At 35.3% G+C, this 21,474-nt stretch overlaps 1 protein-coding gene across 17 annotated transcripts in view; it reads right to left on the bottom strand.

Annotated features, from left to right (window-relative positions):
- Gria4 (glutamate ionotropic receptor AMPA type subunit 4) overlaps nt 1–21,474 on the bottom strand; it is a 351,675-nt gene that overhangs the window by 22,061 nt on the left and 308,140 nt on the right. For 2 of the 17 annotated variants that reach the window (XR_012910070.1, XM_075966883.1), the window contains exon 15: nt 3,777–3,815. The exons of the other annotated variants lie outside the window; for them this stretch is intronic. Coding sequence is in view for 1 of the 2 variants with exons in the window: in XM_075966883.1 (XP_075822998.1) it covers nt 3,794–3,815 (22 nt within the window). In the remaining variant the exon portion in view is untranslated. The remainder of the gene's footprint in view (nt 1–3,776; nt 3,816–21,474) is intronic. 17 annotated transcript variants of the gene reach the window in all.

Below are 21,474 nucleotides of genomic sequence, written 5' to 3'. Positions count from 1 at the left end.
TCCTTTCTCACTTCACAGATATGATCGTGAAGACCTAATGACAGTTAGGTGACTTGTCCAGCAAAACACCGCTGACTGGGAGTCATCTGCCTTCTGGTCCAGTGCTCTTTCCCAAGTAATTTGATGACCTGCTCCTTGTCAAAGCACCTTCCTCTGGGTAAATGCTATTTTCATCCTGGTACGTCTCTCTGAGGAACTTGTGCTTTTCCTGAGAAGCTTGCCAGACTTGGTGGGATTTTACTGGTTAAGCTGTGGGGGCATTTGACATATATCTACTTGGCATGAATAAGTTGGTATCTCTGACCTCGCTATTACACACTTTTTCATGTAAGCCCTGAAAGGCAAATGATCTTGTCAATCCAACACTTACTTCTTAAATATGGGCAGAACAGTTGCAGTCAATCTTCTATAAGAAGTGATATCATTAAACTCTATAGTGGTGATTTAAGTACATGGTAGCACAGCCTTTTCTCCCAAGGTTGAAATAAGATGTATATTTACAATATGATGTTCTCAGTTATCTAAATTCTAACTTTTGAATTCCTAAGAATATCATCACAAGAAACTTTTATGATCTTTTATATTAGATAGGAAAATTTACTCAGAAGGAATAACATACAATAAAATAACAGGACAGTCGCAAAACCCAATCTGATGTTGAATTTTTGCTTCTCTTCCTTTTCTATGCTTAACTATGTTTAATAATCATGATTCTGAAAAGTGTGCCTGCACTCATATTTTCATTTCTGTAATACTGGCCTTATCACCTAGCACCAGGTTCACTGTCTGTTTCACTCCCTTAGCACCCAAAGTCAGAATGAACTCTATTCTTTGTAGAGATATAGCATATTCACAAACAGCTTCCAGGATTTGTGTTGCCTCAAGGTGTTATTGTAACTTTTCTGAAATTCAAGGCCTATGTGTATTTTTAAAGTGTAATATTGCTATCATATGAGTAGGCTGGCTCTATTCAACAAATGAGAAAAGTGGGGCCTTAAGTTAAATGCTATTAACTGAGAACACCTACTTAACATTGGAGTTGAATCTACTCAGCACACCAAGCCTTTATATGCACATCCTCTCTGTCTTTAGCCAGAGTAGCTTCCTGATAGCTCCAAAAGTATTTTGCTTAGGATTGACTTCAAACTGAATAGACCCTTAATCGGTAATTTCTTTCCTTATTCATCTCACATTTTCTACATCTTTTATTTGTCCACTTACTGACTTATTCATTCAACCAATATTCCATGCTTATCTATCTGAACCACTTTCATAAGGTCTTTCTCAGTAACCTCAGATCATGTAAGGATAACTACTGTGTGTGACAGTCACAGCTCAGTCATAGACTTGTTTGCAATTAATGTGTGTTTGTGTTCTGCTTGCTTAGATAGCAGAATCTTAGAGAGCCATACCTTATGGGACTAAAGTAGCTCAGTCAAGATGCAAAACAAGGTATAGATGTGATACTCAGTAACTGGTACTACATGGAAATACTTTTCAGGGACCTAGATAAAGCAGAAGACTAGGTGGTGGGCCATGAGAAGGGATCTTTCTGCTGTGGAGACTAACAGACTTGTGGAACTATATGATATGAAGTATGTTTTAAAATAAAATGCTTCAAAAATTTTATCAAACGTTGGCAAAAATATTAATACTGAAATATTAACACTCTCTATAAGAATAAAGAGGTAATTTATCTATAAAATAATAGAGGATGGTGTTTCATTGGGATTATTGCTGAAGGGATCATTCATGCACTTTGTTTCTACAGTAGGAAAGGACATAATAAAATCAGATGTTATTTGTGTTTTAGCATCAAGGAGAATATAATATTTTCAACTATATTTAAAAATAAAGGGCCCAGGTAAGGTGTTTTGCAAATCTATCTTAATTTGGCTACATTTATCCCATAAAACACTTTTAGATAAGACTTTTGTCACTAACTTTACTAATTGGAATAGTTAATACAGTCATTAGAGAAATTAAATGTCATATCTATCATTAATATAGACTAAATGCCAGGTGCACATTTAGTCTGACTTGAGCGAAATTTATTTCACTTCATATTTTATATTTAGCTCACAAAATGTGTCTGGCTCACTTTCACTTTCAAATATTTCAGAATTCCCAGAAAATTCTTGGGTGAGAACAGCTTCAACTTTTCTTTCTAGTATAGTATATTAGGCTTTTTTACAGTAGGCAAGTATTTGGAGCTTATCATACAAAATATTTGTGTTAATATATTTTCTCTCATAATCTTGTCTTTCTTATTGGCTTTTGGCTAGGTGAAAGAATAGTAAAAACAGAAAAAGGAGCCTGAGTGATAAAATTGTTGTTTATAAAGGATTAGCTAAAGAAAGGAGAGTGTCTGTATTTTCCAGTGCTAAGGGCAATGTTGTGGGCTCAGAAAAAGAAGAACATGAGAATTTTTGGTCAAAGAACTTTGTTTTGCCATTCATAAAGATAGTATTGAGTTTACACCTTTATCCATAAAGGTAATAATTTGCTTATTTTACCTTCTTTATTTTAAACATATATTTTGTCCCTATATGACCTTTGTGCTCATGTGTGTAAATGAGTGTGTAGTAGTGCATTTTGTGGTGGTCAGAGGATGTACTTGGGTAGTGAGCCCCCTCTTCTAGCATGTTTGAAACAGTGTTATTTGTTGTTCACAGCTGTGTAAGCACAGCTAGCTGACTCATGATGTTCTGAAGATTCTGTCTCAGCCTCTCTTCCCTGTAGGAAAACTGGGATTATGCATTTTACTCTTTACTAGGGTTATGAGAACCCGAACAAGGCCAGCATGACAACTGCTTTGCAAATGGAACCTTTTTCTTTCTGCACCCTTAATTGCTTACCTTTTAGATAACAGGGTTCACAACACAAACACATTAAAATGTGCAATAATTATTATCAATTAGATTCAAAATGACAAAGCTGAAGTTCTATTTTTCTGTTTTCATTGTGTGTGTGTGCATGATACGTGTGTGGAGCATGTGTGCCAGAGCATGCATGTGAGGGTCAGAAAACAACTGTGTATCTTCCCTTGGGAACTCTTTTGTGGAAAAACAATGTGAAAAAGATACCAAAGACAATAATGAGGAAGGTGAACATACCATGGAAGTAATTGAAAGTCAACATCAAGAAGCCAGTGGGGAAGGGTATATCAGCAGCTGGAAATAGTGCTCAAGAAAATATTTTCCTTTCCTATGGTTTTTTTTTTGGTATAATTGCCATATAATGCATTAAAAAATCTTATGAAGTCTAAATTACTTGAGCTTGAAAGTTTAGCCTGATGTTGTTTAAAAAATAGATATTATTAAATTTATAAATATAACAAACTTTTATTTAAAACTTGCTTGATAATAATGTATTTTGTGAGAAATATTTTGGAGTTTAGTTTAATAATTTTATACTATCTTGTCTATCATGTTTTAATTAATAATCACTATGAATATTCTATATACAGAGAAATGAAAAACTAAAGACTTTAAATCTCAATGGAAGATTGGTATTGATATTTAATGAGGAGAGAAAAAATGAATGCAGTAACATACAACTATTATGATGTATGTGAAGGTTTCCCTTTTATCCTGTTTTAAAATTTGTAAATGGGTATTGAAATAACTACTATACATATGTAGCAATCTGATTTTTTAATGCTGGTGGGTTAAAAAATATAAATTTATAAAGAAAAGGGATTAACAAATATTTGGGGGAGGGGTTTCCTTCAAATGGATGGAACCCATTCTTTTGAAAGAAAACTCCCCTCTTACCTTGGTCCTGGAGCTGGTTAGTTCTCCTCTGTCCTCCTCCTAGGGGAGAAATACCCAAAGTTAAACAATAATAGAACATGGTCTTGTATTAAAGTCAAGTTCAGTTCTGGCCAACCCCTTCCTCAGGTCTCACATGATACTACCAACTGTCTGATATGATGGGGCTTCCACAGAATCTGATTGAAACCCATTTTAAATATTAAGCCAAAGGGAATGAACAAAGTTGTGTAGTGTCACCTGCTCAATTAGTCTGTCTAACCAGAGAACTCTAATAAGTTTCAGACTGGCTTACAACAGGAAATTTCATGGGATGGCACTGCTTGGGACCGGGTAAGGAACACCAAGAGTTCCCATGGAGAAGGAGGTGTCCTGATATTCCTCTTGCACGTGGAAATGAAATTATAGTGCTAGGAGCAATATTGTGTTTCTAGTTGAACTTAATTTGATCCAATAAAAATAATAATTATTGTAAAAATTGAAAATAACATGCCGAGGGAACATTAGATGGGAAGATGAGGAAAGTCTCATCTAAAATAGGAAACCATAGGTGATTTTTTTTATGTTGATTTTTACCTACCATCAAGGCTTAGGTTTGAGTTCATGAGAGCTCAGGGCACTATAACCATTATCAGGTGCACTTTTCCTCTTTAGATCATCTGTATTTAATTAAGACTCCTGTTGTCTTTAGACAGATGCACAGCATAGTGAAAGAAGTTTGAGTATTCAATAATAATGAATAATGTCCACAATAGCACCCCAGTCACTCATCAGCTACATGACATGTGTTCCCATAGAGTCACATGTCTGGATGAATATAACATTAACTCCAATCGGTTGCTAGAATCAAATCTGAGAATATATCCATTTACATATGCTTTTACATGACAGCTATTCTTAAATATTTACTTTTCACTGTATAGTCTCCAAAATATTTGAATTGCCTTACCTCTGTTGAGAGTATTTCCTATTTAACTGATCTTAAAGTCAGTTTACAGTTACCCTTTGGCATAATTTCAGAGAGGGTGGATGATTAACTCCCATACAAAATCAAATACCAGACAATTGATTGAATTCTGTGAGACATAAAGGAGAGTAGAGACCAAGAATGAGCCTGAACCCATACAAGATCATGTGCTATTTTATTTAACTTTGGGTAACTTATTTAAAAACTTCATCAAGTAAAATGACATCAGGTGAGCAGATGGATGCATGTGGGAACCTCAATTGTCCCAGTATGTTATAGAGACTGGAAAATGAGGTGCATTGTCTATAGTATCCTAATGGTTGTTATGAAAATGTGCGGGGGGGGGAGCATGGCAAATTCTGTGTTACATCAGGAAATCTTATTTCCATCTGTCACTCCATCTGGTTTGCACTCGGGTCACTTCACGAATTTTAATGACCTTCAAGTTTCGTGATATAAACATGATGTAATAAAAGTTTTCCAGTTGTAACATAATGTTCTCCTTAGTAAATATACTAAAAATTTCTATCCTAAAAATTAATTGTTTTTCCTTCTAAACATTATAAAATTATATACTACTTTTTTCTAAAACAAATACAACCAAAAATTGTAAATCATGCGTAAAATGAAAAAAGTGTACATTTTATCTTATAAAACACCCATTTCATCCATGGTTGTCACAGTTTTGAACTAAAATCTTTGTGTTTAGAAATAATAGAGGAATCAAAGAGAGAAAGCAACTATAGATACATTGCCTGGGCTCAAAATTTAAAATTATCATGCAGCATTTACACTTTGGGGGTAAGTGGTTGTTACTTGAGAAAAAAAATTGGGAAAGAAATTATTATCATAATTACTATAATGTCCTTAAAAACCATCTTCTCAAGTACTATATATTGAAAGATCATATTATACGGAGGAAATTCTATGTCTTACATCTGCATGTGAAAACATAAGAGTTGTTCTCAATAGTATTCAAACAAATATACACATTAATTCTACCTTTTGATTAATTCTACCTATGGATTTTCTTACATAGGTGCCTCATCAAACATGTGAAGGCAGTATTTTATTTCATATCCATTCACATAGGTGTGTAAGACTTGCATCTCTGTCTGAGAAATACTTTTACCAACACTTTTCCATTTCACAATATAACAGATCACAACACAAGAAGTTCCTATCATCTGAGACTGACTCTCCCCATCTTACAACTCAAAAGAGGTCTAGAGAGTTCTAATACTGAAATACACAGCCCGGCAGCTTCTCACCTGAAGTTTTCTGAAGTAGGAACCAAGCTGGTTCCCACTATGTGCTATTTTCTAAGAGGCTGAGAATCTCTTCTAATTTTTCTTGATTGAACAAGTCAGATATTGGAGATTAATAGGCCAATAATTTTCTATATCTTTGTGGAACCAGCTTTAACCATGGTAAAGTCCTTTTCTTTTTCTTTTTTGGCTGATTTGTCAACGACCTCTGTATTTCCTCAGTTAAATAAGAATTTATCCTATTTTTAACTTAAATTTAAATTTATGAAAATTTGATTCCTATGTGGATATTTTTAATGTGCCTTGACATTATTATCATTGGCAAAACTGAGACAAAGAGAGAATTTAAAGATCTGTATTCATATTTAAAATTGCATACTTTTTGGTAAATCTTTTCCCATAAGAGCACTGGAGAAAGGAGTCAGAAGACGTCAGTTCTAACCTCAGCTGGGGAACTCTGGGCAAGTCACCTAACCCTTGTTTACAGTGTCAACTCTACAATAACGTGACAGAATGGAGTCAAAAGTTAAGCACATATTTGAAGAGAGTGACACATTACGCTATCTCAGTGAACATTTCACTTTAGAAAGATACCGGGCAATGATTTTGAATGTTTTTTTTTTTTTTTGAGCCAAATGTAAACACCCTTAAAAGTCAGCAAATTAAACAGAAAATTAAATATTAGATGAACAGATATTTTTTGGTCAATGTACTATTCACATTATTATATTATTTAGTAGTAAGTAATTAACTGTCATGGGAGATGGTGCCAGGCCAGTTCTCTTGCGTCCTGCAGTTTCCTGAGTAGCTTCAAATGTAAAACAGGTACTATCTTAGGTCCTTGGTACCTGATCCAAGATTTCTACTACAAAATTTTGCTTTTATGTTAAAGATTCCAGTGATAAGAAAGTGAAACTTGTGGCCATGTGGTGGTGGCACAAACCTTTGTTTCCAGTACTTGAAGGCAGAGGCAGGTGAATATCTGTCAGTTTGAGGTCAGGCCAAAACTGTTGCACACAGAAACCCTGTCTGGAAAACCTGAATTTAAAAAGGGAAGGGTGGAAATGGGACTGGAGACAACATTTCTTTTCAATTTTTATAAGTACTAGGTGCAAATATCTAGACAGAGAGAAATCTGAAAGCTGGAGTTGATGAAGTTTAGTCACAGTAGGAGTATGGCCTGTTGGCACTTCAGAGAGAGACTCAGGAGGTGGTCATTCTTGGTTGTTTTTATCTGTCTCTGTCAGTGAAGCAACATGGAAGAGAAATCCATGTATGTTTTCATTTACTTTGAAAGTGAGTAGCTGTTAGTATCTCTTTTATTTGATCAAAGCTCAAATATAATTCTCACTCCTGTTAGCTGCTAAACAGTGCTCACTTTAATGTTTTCTTAAAGACTTATCTGTGCTCATTTTGTTCAGAGAGCACTCCAGAATAAAAAAAGAACTATAACCTAAGTGAACTCTAGTTAATTTCAATATGATAGCTATATGAATTTGTGTGGTCAGTTAGATTTTAAAGCCAATTTCTGTGACATCTCGGTATTTTAGACGTTGAAAAACAAGACTGAAGTAGAATCGGTGGTTTCATGCTTTTAATTTTTCTTTGTTGTTGAGTTGTGTGCTGTGAAAGATATACATTGAAATGGTGTCATATTGTTTTTGGAAGTGATTTTCATATTTTGTGCATCTTTCCCTAGATTTTAGATTGCAAGAAACTGTGGGATCTACTCATATAAAAGAAATGGTGTTCAGTTATGAAAAATTCTGCATATCAAAAACAATAAACAGAGCTAAAGACATTTCAGTGATTTGCTAGTCTACTCGTCTTTTCTTAAAAATATCTTTTAATCAGTAGATTGCTTACCTCTCAGAATGCTCAGTCATCTAAAGAAGTAAAAGACAGTTTTCTATTTAGGTATTTCCTTGCATGTTATCCTGTATCTATATAACAATCTTAGATGTCTGCTAGTTCTTTCTGAAACCAACAATTAGAGGTCTACTTTGGGGATGAGGAGAAAGCTTTAAAGTAAATGGACTTAGTTTTCTTACTATAACTTAAGGAAAAATATAATTCTAAATAAAAAAATACTATTTCCTACATTGTTCTGTAACTGCAAAACTTTTTTATCTTCTCTTTCTTAAATAAGATGTTATAAAACTTGTTCCAGTTTGGCTGATACTAGCTTGAGACACAAGAAGTTTATCTCATCTATAGTGGTGTGTGAATACTTTCTTACATATTCTAATGAAGTAGATAGTGAAGTTGATTTTCATGTTTGCAGAAGATCAGTGTTTATCTGTGATCTCTTAAGTGGATGATTCTCATCAACATAAAACTGCGTTAAAGCATCACTGCAGAGAATGTTACAATAAGGAGTAGTAAGCTTTAAGACTGCTGTTTTTCACCTGTAGGTCATGACCTTTTTGGAGATCAAATGGCCCTTTATGGAGTCCCCTAAGATCATCAAAAATACATATATTTACATTATTTTTCATAACAGTCACAAAATTACAGTTATGAAATAGCCAAGAAAATAATTTTATGATTGGGGGTCATACAACATGAGGAACTGTATTAAAGGGTCACAGCATTAGGAGGGTTGAGAACCATTGCTTTAAGGCATCTTATATTAATGTCCACTTTACTATGTGTATTTCTAAGGCTTTAACTTGTATGTGTATACATGATACAAGATATTCTTTATCTTCCTAATTATTGCATGTATAAAGAGTCTTATTTTACCTTCTCTTCTCTAGTTTCTCCCTAATCTGTCTATATTCTCTCAGGTAAGAATGGTCTGGAACTATAAGGGGCAGGGACCTATTGCAGTATTGTTAGAAGGCTTCTCTTTTTTCTCCAGATTTATAAGAGCTAGTTAAGAACTGTGATCCTGAGCAGCCTGAACTAAGGCTGCCATACCTTTCTGAGGGGCCCAGGCCATACTTTACCCTACTGAAAGGCATAGGCTGCCCCTACCCTGCATGCTTTAATTTAGGAAGATGTCTGAAGAACTGCATCTGCTAACATTGTTACATTTACTACTTAATCTTTGCTGATGTTCTCAGGCTACACCAAGAGCTATTCATAAATTAAATACAGAGAGTTTTCTCATTTAAAAGCCAAGTGAACCCGTGTGTCATCTATAGACGTCATAGTCCTATGTGCTGAGATGTTATGTTTAGGGAGCTTTCCTGACACATTCTCTTCATTGAATAGTTATTTAAAAAAAAAAGATTTAAAGAACCAATTTGTAGTCATTGTGCAAATGTGTGTTGTAGAGAATAACAAAATCTTATACTGGAAAATTTAAGCCTGGATCTAATGAATGTTGAGTATGAATGTACAGATAAATTTAATGTTAAAGGAACAAAGGGAAGCATGACTGTGTTTTACTAAACTGAAAACTTCAAAGTGCAGGAATACAGTGTTTTCGCAAACTAATCCCATGCATACATTAACGTTTGCCTGTGATGTTAGCCCCTCCTTGTGATGATGGCACAGGTGCCTCTCCTGTGTTGGGAGTGCACTCATCTTTTGTCTGTACACTCTAACTCACTCTGGCCAGGTACAGTTGAGGATGTTGAAAGTCGCAAATGGCTAGGTTCTCTGGTGCAGGGTGTTTGCCCCTCAGCCAAGATGTAATGAGATCAGCTTGCCCATATAGTTTGCTTAGATGAGCAAATTCAGTTCAACACAAAATTAGAAACATCAGGCTCAGCTTTACTGGTATTTCCTGCTCATTTTCTGCCTTCTAGGATATTGACTTTATATATTTCTTCACCACCCTTCTGTAGAAGATCCTTTTCTCATTTGAATATTGACATTGTGTCACTTCCTAGTTCTTAGCTTTACAGAACCTTCTGAAGAAGTGTTTTCACTCCAAGCCCACTGTGAAGATTTGTAAGTGGGAACTCATACCTAACTTCTGTCCACGATGGTAGAAAGAGGTGATTCATACTAAAAGAAGCCACCACACACTTGCTTTTTCTCTTCTACATCCTTAAACAGACAACCTTGTTTACTATTATTGATTTATTTATGAAACAGGGTCTCATGTAACCCAGGCTGTTCCCAAACTCCCTATTTTCAGAGAATAACTTTGAGCTCTTAATCCTCCTAGCTCCATCTCCCAAATTCTGGAATTACAAGTATTCATTACAATTCCTGATTTTATTTTCTATGAGGCAAGTGCATGAATTGAAAGAGCAATAGTTTGAAATTTTCTTGAATATCACAGCTGGGGTCTACTCTTGGTTTCCTCATCAAATCAAGCTTCCAAAGCTTAGACTACACAATTTCTCTTGTAGAAATTTTATTTTATTAAATATATATTTCTTTGAGATATTAGAAGCTAAAATAACCAGAAATGCCCTACTTATCCCTGCCATAAAAGTCACTAAAATATAAGTGTAAAGACAAAAATGAAAAAAAAAAACACAACTAAATACTAAATTTTGCAACTGCCGCATGTACCCAGAATGGACAACTTACAAATCACCTGGAAAAATCTCAGTTGGAAGCCAGCAACCATCTATAGAATTATGTGCCAGAGGATTTGAATCTAATAGGAAGAGAAGTAAAAAGACATCATGCATGGTGTATCATCTAGAGACCTAGAAAAAGAGCAATGATTCTTTCCTCTTACAGGGACCTCTCATTTTAGCCATTTTTTTCAACTACTGAATGGCTAAATTTAAAACCTTGAATTTCTGATGGTTGCAGAAAGATCTATGTCCTTTACAGTGCTCAAACATCTGAAAATGGAACGATGAAGTAAATGGATCTTTTTTTGCCATCATTTTCCCCAGGACACATTTGCCCCAGGTAAACACACATGCATTTACCACATGAGATCTCAATTTCTGAATATAAAATAATTGTTCCTCACAGTACATGTCAGCATCTCTATAAAGAACTAGGGAGTCTTTAAGTGCAATAGTACTGGGAGAACTTGCATGCTTCCGTGTTTCTGTTAATGCTGGAAGGTAACGCTGTGGGAACTCCTTCAGGCAATGACCTTTGGGATGCTGGCCCACTTTGAGCGTGGTCTTGGCTACTATTTGTGCAGATTTAGGTGTATGGGTGAGCTCCTTGGCTGCTGGATTTGATTCCAGTTCTTCTCCACTCATGTAGAGGAATGCTGATCACTACTTTTTCTGTGAGTTCACCCTAAATAACTAAACATTTATTATATTCAATTATGGGCTAGTGTGGGACTATTTTATTATAAATTACAATGGATGGGTGCACTCATGGCTAGAGTCCATGCCTGCTGAACTACAAAGATGGCTGAACTACCCCTCCTCAGCTTAACTACCCCTTTGGCATGAAGCTGCAAACACATTTGACTGGCCTGCTACAGTGACTTAACAGTTTCTCTCTGGCCCATCCATGTGATTTGTTCCCACCTCTACTCTGGAATAATAGGCTTCTGGGCTTCTCTGGTTTGTGATCCCAGTTTGGATTTGCAAATGCCTGGTGTGATAACTAAATTTCTTAGTAATTAAATTTCTGGTAAGTCAGGTACTAAGACCTGCCTCATTGCTGCTGGCTGCATGTCCCTGCCCTGCATCAGCAACTGCAACACCCACAGTCAATAAAGATTATTATGCCCACAACAATTTTCTGAAACTATAGCGGAGATAAGTTAATTTGATTAACAAATAAAATAAATTTGAAAATTGTAAACAAACCCCAAGATAATTGCAGACAATATCACCAACCAGAAATTTAATGGCATTTTTGTTTTTACTATGGATGGAATTCTGCAAATTATATGAGGTTCCTAGTACATACATTTTTATAATCATAAGGTTTAGCTTTATTCTTCATATTATGTCCTTAAAGAAATGGTGTGATAATAGAGTCAAGAATTAGAAACTTTTAGATACTTTACATACAGGTAATGAGAAGTTAGCTGAAAGGATTCATACAATTGAAAATGATAACCTTAATCTGATAGGCAAAATTCAATCCATGTCAATGGGATATGAAAGAATATTGAGAATACTCTTATAAAAGAGTACTGAGAGATTATCTGAAAAGATTTATAATGTTGAAATTGACAATCAAATTCTGTTAAAATGTTATGATAAGGTAGCAGATAGAACATGTCTCTAGGAAGGCAACCTGAACATCACCCAAATAATATCCAAGGATGAGAAGTTAATGTTAACAGAATACCTTGGAATATTTAATACCTTGGAATTACATATGTAGAATGAGGACCATAAATTATTTGATTAGATGAAATCATTAGAAATAATCACAAGCCAAGATTTAGGCTTTACAAAAGACAGTGAAAAAAGATTTGAATTGATTGAGGAACTTGTCAGAATAGATAATCAAAGAGAGGAGGTACAGGCAAAAGATTTAGCATTGCCAGTACCACTCAGAGTCAGAGATTATCAAGAATTTTAGCTACTTATCCTGTTTCTACCTCTGAAAAGCCAGCAAATACCCAATACCCAAAATAGATACAAAGAATGTATATGAAAACCTGTAGGTATAAAAGATCTAAAAGAAATTAAGCAAGCAGTAGTACCTTATGGAATGCATTCACCATTTGTTAGGGAGAGGGTAAAGATACGGACTTCAAGCAATAAGGTTAATCCACATAAGGGGCTTCAATTAGTCTCAGCAGTCCTTGAAGACAGGCCACAGTTACAATGCAAGTGCTATTGGAGAGAGGAGACTAAGACATTAGAAGAGTAAAGAAGAATCAAAGGATTTAATGCTTTCCAAGATAAAATTCTTGGTGAGGACTATTATGCTGATCCATAGAGTCAAGCTATAATGAACACATTTTGTCCCTATGTCATAAAACAGCCTTAAATGCTTAGGACAGGATTCAAGAATGGCAAAAAGAACTGAATTGCATATTAAGGATAAACAAGGCCAAAGAGAAACCTTTAGTGACTTTTTACAAATTTAGCTAAAGCTATACTAGTAGGGATAACAGATCCAAAAGCTAGACCAGTATTTATTGAATCTTTGGCTTTTAAAAATGCCAACTAGAATGCAAAAGATACTTGGGCCTTTAAAGGTCAGATCAGCACCAATGGATCCTGCACACAGTAAATGTTTACTCACTTGACTAAAATACTGAGGCTTGCGTAGAAGAAGCAATTCTGAAAGGTATGAAGAGACATCAAAATGCCAAATGTTTTAATTGTGTTAGAATTGGACATCTGAGAAGTGATTGTAGACAAGGTGTTCCTTGAAATAATGTTTATTCTGGGAATGACAAAAATAGAAGGTCTCAATCTTCTGGATTATATAGAAGATGTGGTAAAGGACAACATTGGATCAATGAATGTAGAACAAGAGAACAACAAGACAACCCCTTACCATCTGGAAACTCGTTGAAGGGCCTCTTGCAGGCCCAAAAGTCAAACGTGGTTAAGTCAATCCCAGACACCGTGGAGGACATGTCTCCCCAAGAAAATTAAAAAAATCCAGTGCCCATTGTAAAACAACCATACTGCTCTGGATAACAGAATAAACATGGAGGATGAATAAAAAATCCTAATAGAAAACAGGAAACATATGTTTTGGCAGACTTCTACCAATGATCCAAGACCAAAGCTAAGAGTGCATATAACTAACATTGTCATTGAGGGATTTCTGGATGTGACTATTATTACTCTAAAATATTGGCATCTGAATTAGCCTCTTCAGCAGGCAGATGTTTGGTTCCTAGGAATTGGAACCCTATCTCAAAATAAAGCACAAGATGGGTTGAATGCATAGGGCCAGACAGAGAGTAAGGCTGAGATCATAGGTGGCTAATATAGCAACATATAGAAACTATGGGGTCATGATCTAGTGCAGCAATAAAATACCCATATTAACATTCCTGTGGCATCATAAACAGAACATAAACCATTTCATGTTTTTGGGAGGGTATAATAAGGTAATATAGAAAACAGTCATGAGTCATTCAGGCTGTACAAAACCACAAAATAACTAGCAAACCTTCAGAGGTACTAATGGCCCTACCTTTAAAATGGTCAAGTAAGGAATAAATATAGGTTAAACAATGGTTTTTAACAGAAGAGAAACTCCAGGCTTTAGAACAGCTGGTACAGGAACACTAGATCCTTACCATATTGAAGAATCAACCAGCCCTTGGAATTCTCCTGTATTTGTTAAAAAGAAATCTGGAAAATGGAAAATGTTGACAGTATTAAGAGTTGTCAATAAGGTAATTCAATCAATGGGTCCTCAACAATCTGGTATTTCCTTGCTTTCCCTATTACCTAAAAATGACCCCTTACAGATATTGGTTTAAAAGATTGTTTCTGCACTATACTTTTATAAGAAAAAGACAGAGAAAATTTTGCCTACACAGTGTCCACATAAAATAATTCTCAGAATACTGGGAGATATCAATGGAGGGTCCTCTCCAAGGATATATAAAAAACCCCATCCTGTGCCAATATTTTGTAAGTCAGTCATTGGAAATAATACATAAGAAATTTCCTAAATCTATAGTTTACCATTACATGGGTGACATTTTGCTTTTTAATTCAAATGTAGATATTTTAGAAAGATTGTTTGAAGAAGTAAATTTGCCTAAATGGGGAGTACAAATTGCTCCCGAACAAATACAAAGAGGAGATTTTACCAATTATCTAGGTTAAAAAATAGGTTTACAGAAAATTAGAATACAAAATGCATAAATTAGAAGAGATCAATTGTGGATTCTTAATGACTTTCAAAGTTTGCTAGGAGACATTTCCGATCTACAGCCCACTTCTAGTGTAGATTACCTGATCTAGCAATTTATTAAAAAACACCTTAGATTATGACAAAGACTTAAATAGTCCTAGGGAATTAACATCTGAAGCTGAGAAAGAATTGGCATTGACTGAAGAGAAATTACAGAAAGCCCATGTGGATCATGTGGATCTGAATTTTAACTGCATTCTAGCCATATTACCCTAGAAAAAATTTCCTCTGTAGGAATTTTAAAGCAGAGGAAAGATGTTATCTTAGAATGGATATTTTTACCATATAAATCAAGTAAAAAATTAAAAACTTCTGTGGAAAAGGTGTCAGAATTAATTATAAAAGGAAAATTGAGACTTTGTCAGTTATCAGAAATAGATCCAGCTGAGATTATAGTACCTTTTACTAGTGATGAAATTTAAAAAAATATGGGAAGACAATGAAGCCTGGCAAAGAGCTTGTGCTAATATTTTTAGGAGAGATTAATAGCAACTATCCAAAAAGAGATAGAATTAACGTTATACAGAGAGCTAATTGAATCCTTCCCCACATTATATGTGACTTACCAATAACTGGAGCCCATAATTTTATATTGAGGCAAAAAAATCAGGTAAGGCAGGTTACAAATCAGAAGATTCATGTAAATTGGAATAAATCCCTTATAGTTCTGTTCAAAAGGCAGAATTGTATGCTAGTCTCATGGGACTAAGGGATTTTAAAAAAACTCTCAATATAGTTACTGATTTGCAATACACAGAAAGAGTTGTTTTGCATATTTAAACCAGTAAATTTATACCAGACGATACAGAATTGACTACATTATTTATTCAGGTTTAAGATATAAATCAGAAATAGGTTTTGACCCTTATAGATAACACATATTTGATCCAATATTGGTCTGCCAGGTCCTCTAGTAAAAGGTAATGCAGAAATAGATCCATTATTGATTGGAAATATACTAAAGGCCTCGGATTTTATAAAAATATCATATCAATATCAAAGGTTTAAAATAAGAGTTTTATATTACATGATAACAAGCTAAGGATATTATAAAGAGATGTCTTACTTGTTCTTTATACAACCAAATGCTGCTACATGCAGGAAGTAACCTGAAGAGCACCCAATGAATGAAATCTGGCAGTTGAATGTTTCATTTTTTAGAATTTGGAAAATTAAAATATGTACACCACACCATTGACTCCTATTAAAGTTTCAATGGGCAACTGCTTTCTGGAAAAGGCTGATTTGGTACTCACATATTTACTAGAAGTTATGGCCATCATTGGTATACCTGCACAAATAAAGACAGACAATGGACCAGCATATTTCTCTAAGAAAGCAAAATAGTTTTTTGCTTATTATAATATAAAGCATATTACAGGTATACCAAACAGTCCTACAGTTCAGGTAGTTATATAAAGATCAAATTGAACTATAAAGAATATGTTGAACAAACAACAATGGATGGAAAATACCCCCAGAAATAGATTGCATAATGTCTTATTAACCTTGAATTTTCTTAAAGCTAATGAGAAAGCAAAAATGGCAGCAGAGAGACATTAGATAATAGAAAAAAAACTGAATTAAACCAGGTGGTGTATTTCAAGGATGTGTTGACTTCAGAGTGGGAAACCAAATATGCTATGTTGGGGAAAAGGTTTTGCTTTTGTCTTCACAGGAGAAGAAAAGCTATGGATACCATCAAAATTAATAAAGATTTGGTTTGAATAAGAGAAACCTCGAGATAAAGAGAAATGACAGCTTATCCATAGAGGTGACAATCATACAGGTGTTAGGGAAACCTCATAAGGGTTGTGGAGGGTTCTGTTTTTGTCTTTGCAGGAAAATACCCATCTTCAAAAAGTCAAGAGACCTTGGACATCTAGATGCCTCAAGAAGAAAAGATACCTATCCAGAAAGAATCACCAAAGAGAAATCTGACTTATGGTATCAATATCATCTGGATGGTAAAATTTCACTACCTAACCATACATATCTCCCTATTTCTCAGTATAATAATAGTTGAGACTCACTTAAAAATAAAAGCTGGCTTTGGAGTCAGACAATGGCTATCCTTAGCTAAATTCAAACATGTTAAAATAAAAATTCAGAGTTTCTGTCTCATATCAGGAGTCATCTGGTATGGGACAGAAAGAAGAAAGAATTTAGGAAAATTTTTACTATGCTACTTTTCATTGCATATATGTCTATATGAATAATGTTTAAGCTTTCCACAATGAACAATAAATTATTCTGCAGTAAAAGAAGATGGGGCAACACAACAATGATTCCACATGGTTGATATGATGTCATTATGCTGACAACACCACTTTAAGATCAGTTTTGGTTGTAAGCTACTAAAGATGATTCCAACTTGGCTAGCTGAGATGGTGCACCTTCTTACAATGTTCTGGCCATAATTTAAAATAAGAACTTCAGAAAAGCCTTACTGAGCACTTAGAGACTATTTACATTTTTTTTTGTTTTTTCTAGACAGAACGCGCCCGATCTCGTCTGATCTAGGAAGCTAAGCAGGGTCGGGCCTGGTTAGTACTTGGATGGGAGACTATTTACATTTATACCAGACAATAAACCTGAAACTTAAGCATCACTTTAGTTTTTACAGGATCCCATAGAAATAACACTGTCCCCATAATAGCTGGAAGTAATTCTAGAAGACAATATCCCCTCTCCCAACAAAGTTTGTCCTTAGGGTTAGGGACATTTATTAGGGATTGATTATAAGTGGTATAGGGTTGGAGGTGGAAATTTTTTTTGAATAAAGAAAAAGAAAAGGGATTGGATGGGATATTAGGTAGATTAGTGTGAGCTTAGTCACACTAATAATAATAGTAGTAGTGAGAATATTTGTGACCTATTATTTATAGATAATTTACATTGCTATAGATTCTTGTATAATAATACAAATTCAAATTATATTTGTTACATTGAATATGCTCCTATGTGTTTACAATACTTGTGCACCTATGCAAAATTATTTTGTTGTATAGTATGCATGGACTTTTCTACCTCTGCTTAAGATATTTTGTATATTGATGCAAATTTAGAATATACTTATCATATTGTAGTATACATTTCTATCTCTGATCAAGATGCTTATGCATTGTTTACATTTTGAGGTCATTGTCCTCATTTGCTGCATAGATGTTTAAGGATTGTTCAATATTTTAATATGAAGTCTTAGTCTTTAGGCTATATTGATATTAAGAATTATAGGTCAATAGACATACATGTTTGTCATACTTATAGTTTGAGTAACTAGGTTCTTCAGATGCATAGAGATTATTACCCCATAAATAGGTAATCTTCAACTACTCCAATAAAACTTTAGAATATGGCATTTAAATAACTTAGGATTCTGTTGACATGAGACACAATTGCTCCTGCAAACACTGATCTATTACTGAGAGAATGTTGGTCACAAAATACACTCCACTTGGAGTTTGTTTTCTTCTTAGTAAAACTGGCCTTTGGGCAAAGAGCTGCCCCTGTCTTCACCACTGACAATGCACATTGTCCAGATTGGACATGCAGGATACCAGCAAAAAGACTGCCAAACCTTGCCAAGACAGGGTAATATGGTTTTGAAAATTTTCTTGCCTCTGAAAATGTTTTGTCAGTTATTCTAAGCCTCAGGCAAAATTGGTTGCTCCAACATTGCAACTGAGATTTGGGTGATTGCTCAGGCAGCCAGTTGTCTCTGTCATCTATTACAAATTTTGGAAGCTGCTTGATTGCACTTCCTGCTTACTCAAGTAATATTATCTCCCTTCTCAGGTCTTTGATTAGTTGAAGACTCAATAGTCATAGTTACCTTCCTCTCATGACCTAGCCAAGCCATTTTTAATAGAAGGCTTAAACTCCTTAGGATAGGATAATTATTAAAACATTTTGCATATGCTTCTTGCTTGATATTGTTTATGCTGGTTGTAATTCTATTTTTATACTTGATATTTATTATTATATATAGTTTTGTTTGGATTTGTAACTCTCTCATTTAGACAAAAGAGGGAAGTGCTGTGGGAATTCCTTTGGGATGCCCGCCCACTTTGGGTGTGGTCTCGGGTACTATATATGTAGGTTCATGTGATAGTCCTTTGGTTGCTGGATTCGGTTTTAGTTCCCCACTCATGCAGAGGACTGCTGATCACTATTTTTTTTTCTGTGAATTTACCCCTAAATAAACAAACTTTTATTATACTCCATCTGGGCTAGTGTGAGCCTGTTTTATTTTAAATTGCAATAAGGTGAGACCAGTTTCTGCCCTGTCCATCTAATCCTTAGCCAGGTAGACGCTATCCAAAACAAAATGGGATTACAGAAGTCTACATTTTACAACATCTGTCCACATGTCAATAAGGAATATGGAAGATATTTTTGCCATAATACTTAATATAAAAATTGTGTGCTTAAAGATCAAACCTATTAAAATTGCAACATAACGAGAAAGCGGCTCTTAAGCCCCCACCCTTAACTAAGGATCTATATTGGCAGTTAACAGGTGCTGGCAGAGCAAAAGGAATTTTTCTTTGGTGATATGACCACTACTTCAGCAATTGGCTTCAAATTGGCTCATGGGGTCAGGTTAAGCACTAACAGGACTCAGTGACCTTTGCTTAAAAAAAGAAGAGCAAATGAAGTTGTCAAGGAACCATGTTAAGAGAAACCAAGAAGAATTAGTGGGGAATGCGAAGAGGGTCTGACTAACATACACTGTACACATGTATGAAATTCTGAAAAAAACTCATAAAATTCTGTGTCAAACTGCATTATTGTATTGGAATCTATTACATCTCACTTTCAGAAGACAAAAATGCACATTCATTCACTTATGAAGTGAAAGTAAAACATGACCCTAGCATTGCTGAAGCATACAGGGACAGTCCATTTAGATTGGGTTTCATGGTCTGAGTTGGTTAGGATGACTGACCAACTCTCTTCCTCAAGGAAAAAGTTGCACTGAGATATAAACTCACATTGTTGGATTCAGAGTCTAGAACATTAGCCATTACACCATGGTGACTGGTACTTATGGCCAACTGGAATTCCATAATATTAATATCTGTGGTGGTTTAAAATAAAATGACCTCCAAAAAGAGTGGTACTATTATAAGTATCACCTTGTTGAAATAGTTGTGGTCTGTTGTAGGAAATGTGTCACTGTAGATGTAGGCTTTGAGGCTCATGTATGCTTGTACCACACCCAGTGGGACAGACCACTTCCTGTTGCCTGTTCAAGATATAGAACTCTCAGCTACCTCTCCAGCACCATGTCTGCCTGCACACTGCCATGTCCCACCATGATGATAATGAACTGAGTCTCTGAACTGTAAGCAAGCCACCCCAATTAAATATTTTCCTTTATATAAGTTGCTGTGGTCACCTACAGAATGGGTAAAGGTCTTCACCAATCTGACATCTGTCAGAGGGCTGATATCCAAAATATATAAAGAACTCAAGAAACTAGATATCAACAAACTGAATAATCCATTTGAAAAAGTGGCATACAGATTTAAACAGAGAATTCTCAACAGAAGAATCTCAACTGACTGAGAAACACTTAAGGAGATATTCAACATCTTTAACTACCAGGAAAATGTAAATCAAAATGACTCTGAGATTCTATCTTACACCTGTTTGAATGGTTAAGCTCAAAAACACAAGCAATGGCTTATGCTTAGAGGATGTGGGGCAAGGGGAATACTCTTCCATTGTTGGTGGGAGTGAAAACTTGCACAACCACTTTGGAAGGCAGAGTGGCATTTCCTCAGAAAACTGGGAATCAACCTACCACAAGACACAGCTATACCACTCTTGGGTATAAACCCAAAAGATGCTCAATTACACCACAATGACACTTCCTCACCTATGTTTATAGCAGCTTTATTTGTAATAGCCATAACCTGGAAAAAACCTAGATATCCTTCTATAGAGAAACGGATTAAGAAAATTTGGTACATTTACATAATGGAATATTAATGAACTGTTAAAAATAAGGATACTAGGAAATTTGAAAGCAAATAGATGGAACTAGAAAAAAAGTCATCTTGAGTGAGGTAATTCAGACTGATAAAGACAAACATGGCATGTACTCACTCGTAAGTGGATATTAGCTATATAATAAAGAATAATTATGCTACAGTTCACAGGCCCAGAGAGACTAGGAGAGTTCATTGGTGAGCACCCAGATCTCACTGGGAAAGAGGGGAAATAGAAGACATTTCATGAATGGACTGAGGGCAGGTGAGGATGCGAAAATGAGTGATTAAGTTGGGGGGGTCCTAGAGGGAGACTGTACTGAGGAGCTTTCAAGGGGATGGGAAGCATTTGGGTGTAAGGGGAATCTGGACACAAAGGAATCTCCCAGAAATGTATGGAAAGGACCCCAGCTTAAACTCCTAGCAATAGAAGATAAGCAGCCTGAACTGGCTGTCTCTTGGGATCAGATTGGTGTCTGGCCCAATTGTTATCTGAGAGGAGTCATCCAGCAATTGACAGAGGCAGTGGCAGAGACCCACAGTCAAACACTAGAAAGAGGACAAAGAAGTAAAGGAGCCAGAGAGGTCAAGTGATGTGGGAGTGTCATATATCAATCTGTTGATTTCATTGGTTAAGCAATAAATAAACTGCTTGGTCCTCATAGGTGAAAACATAGGTGGGAGGAGTAAACAGAACAGAAGGCTGGGAGAAAGAAGCTGAGTCAGAGAGT

The sequence above is a fragment of the Microtus pennsylvanicus genome, chromosome 3 (genome assembly GCF_037038515.1).
Source record: "Microtus pennsylvanicus isolate mMicPen1 chromosome 3, mMicPen1.hap1, whole genome shotgun sequence".
NCBI lineage: Eukaryota > Metazoa > Chordata > Mammalia > Rodentia > Cricetidae > Microtus > Microtus pennsylvanicus.
Note: the sequence above shows the minus strand (reverse complement) of the source record. Positions and strands in the feature narration are given on the sequence as shown.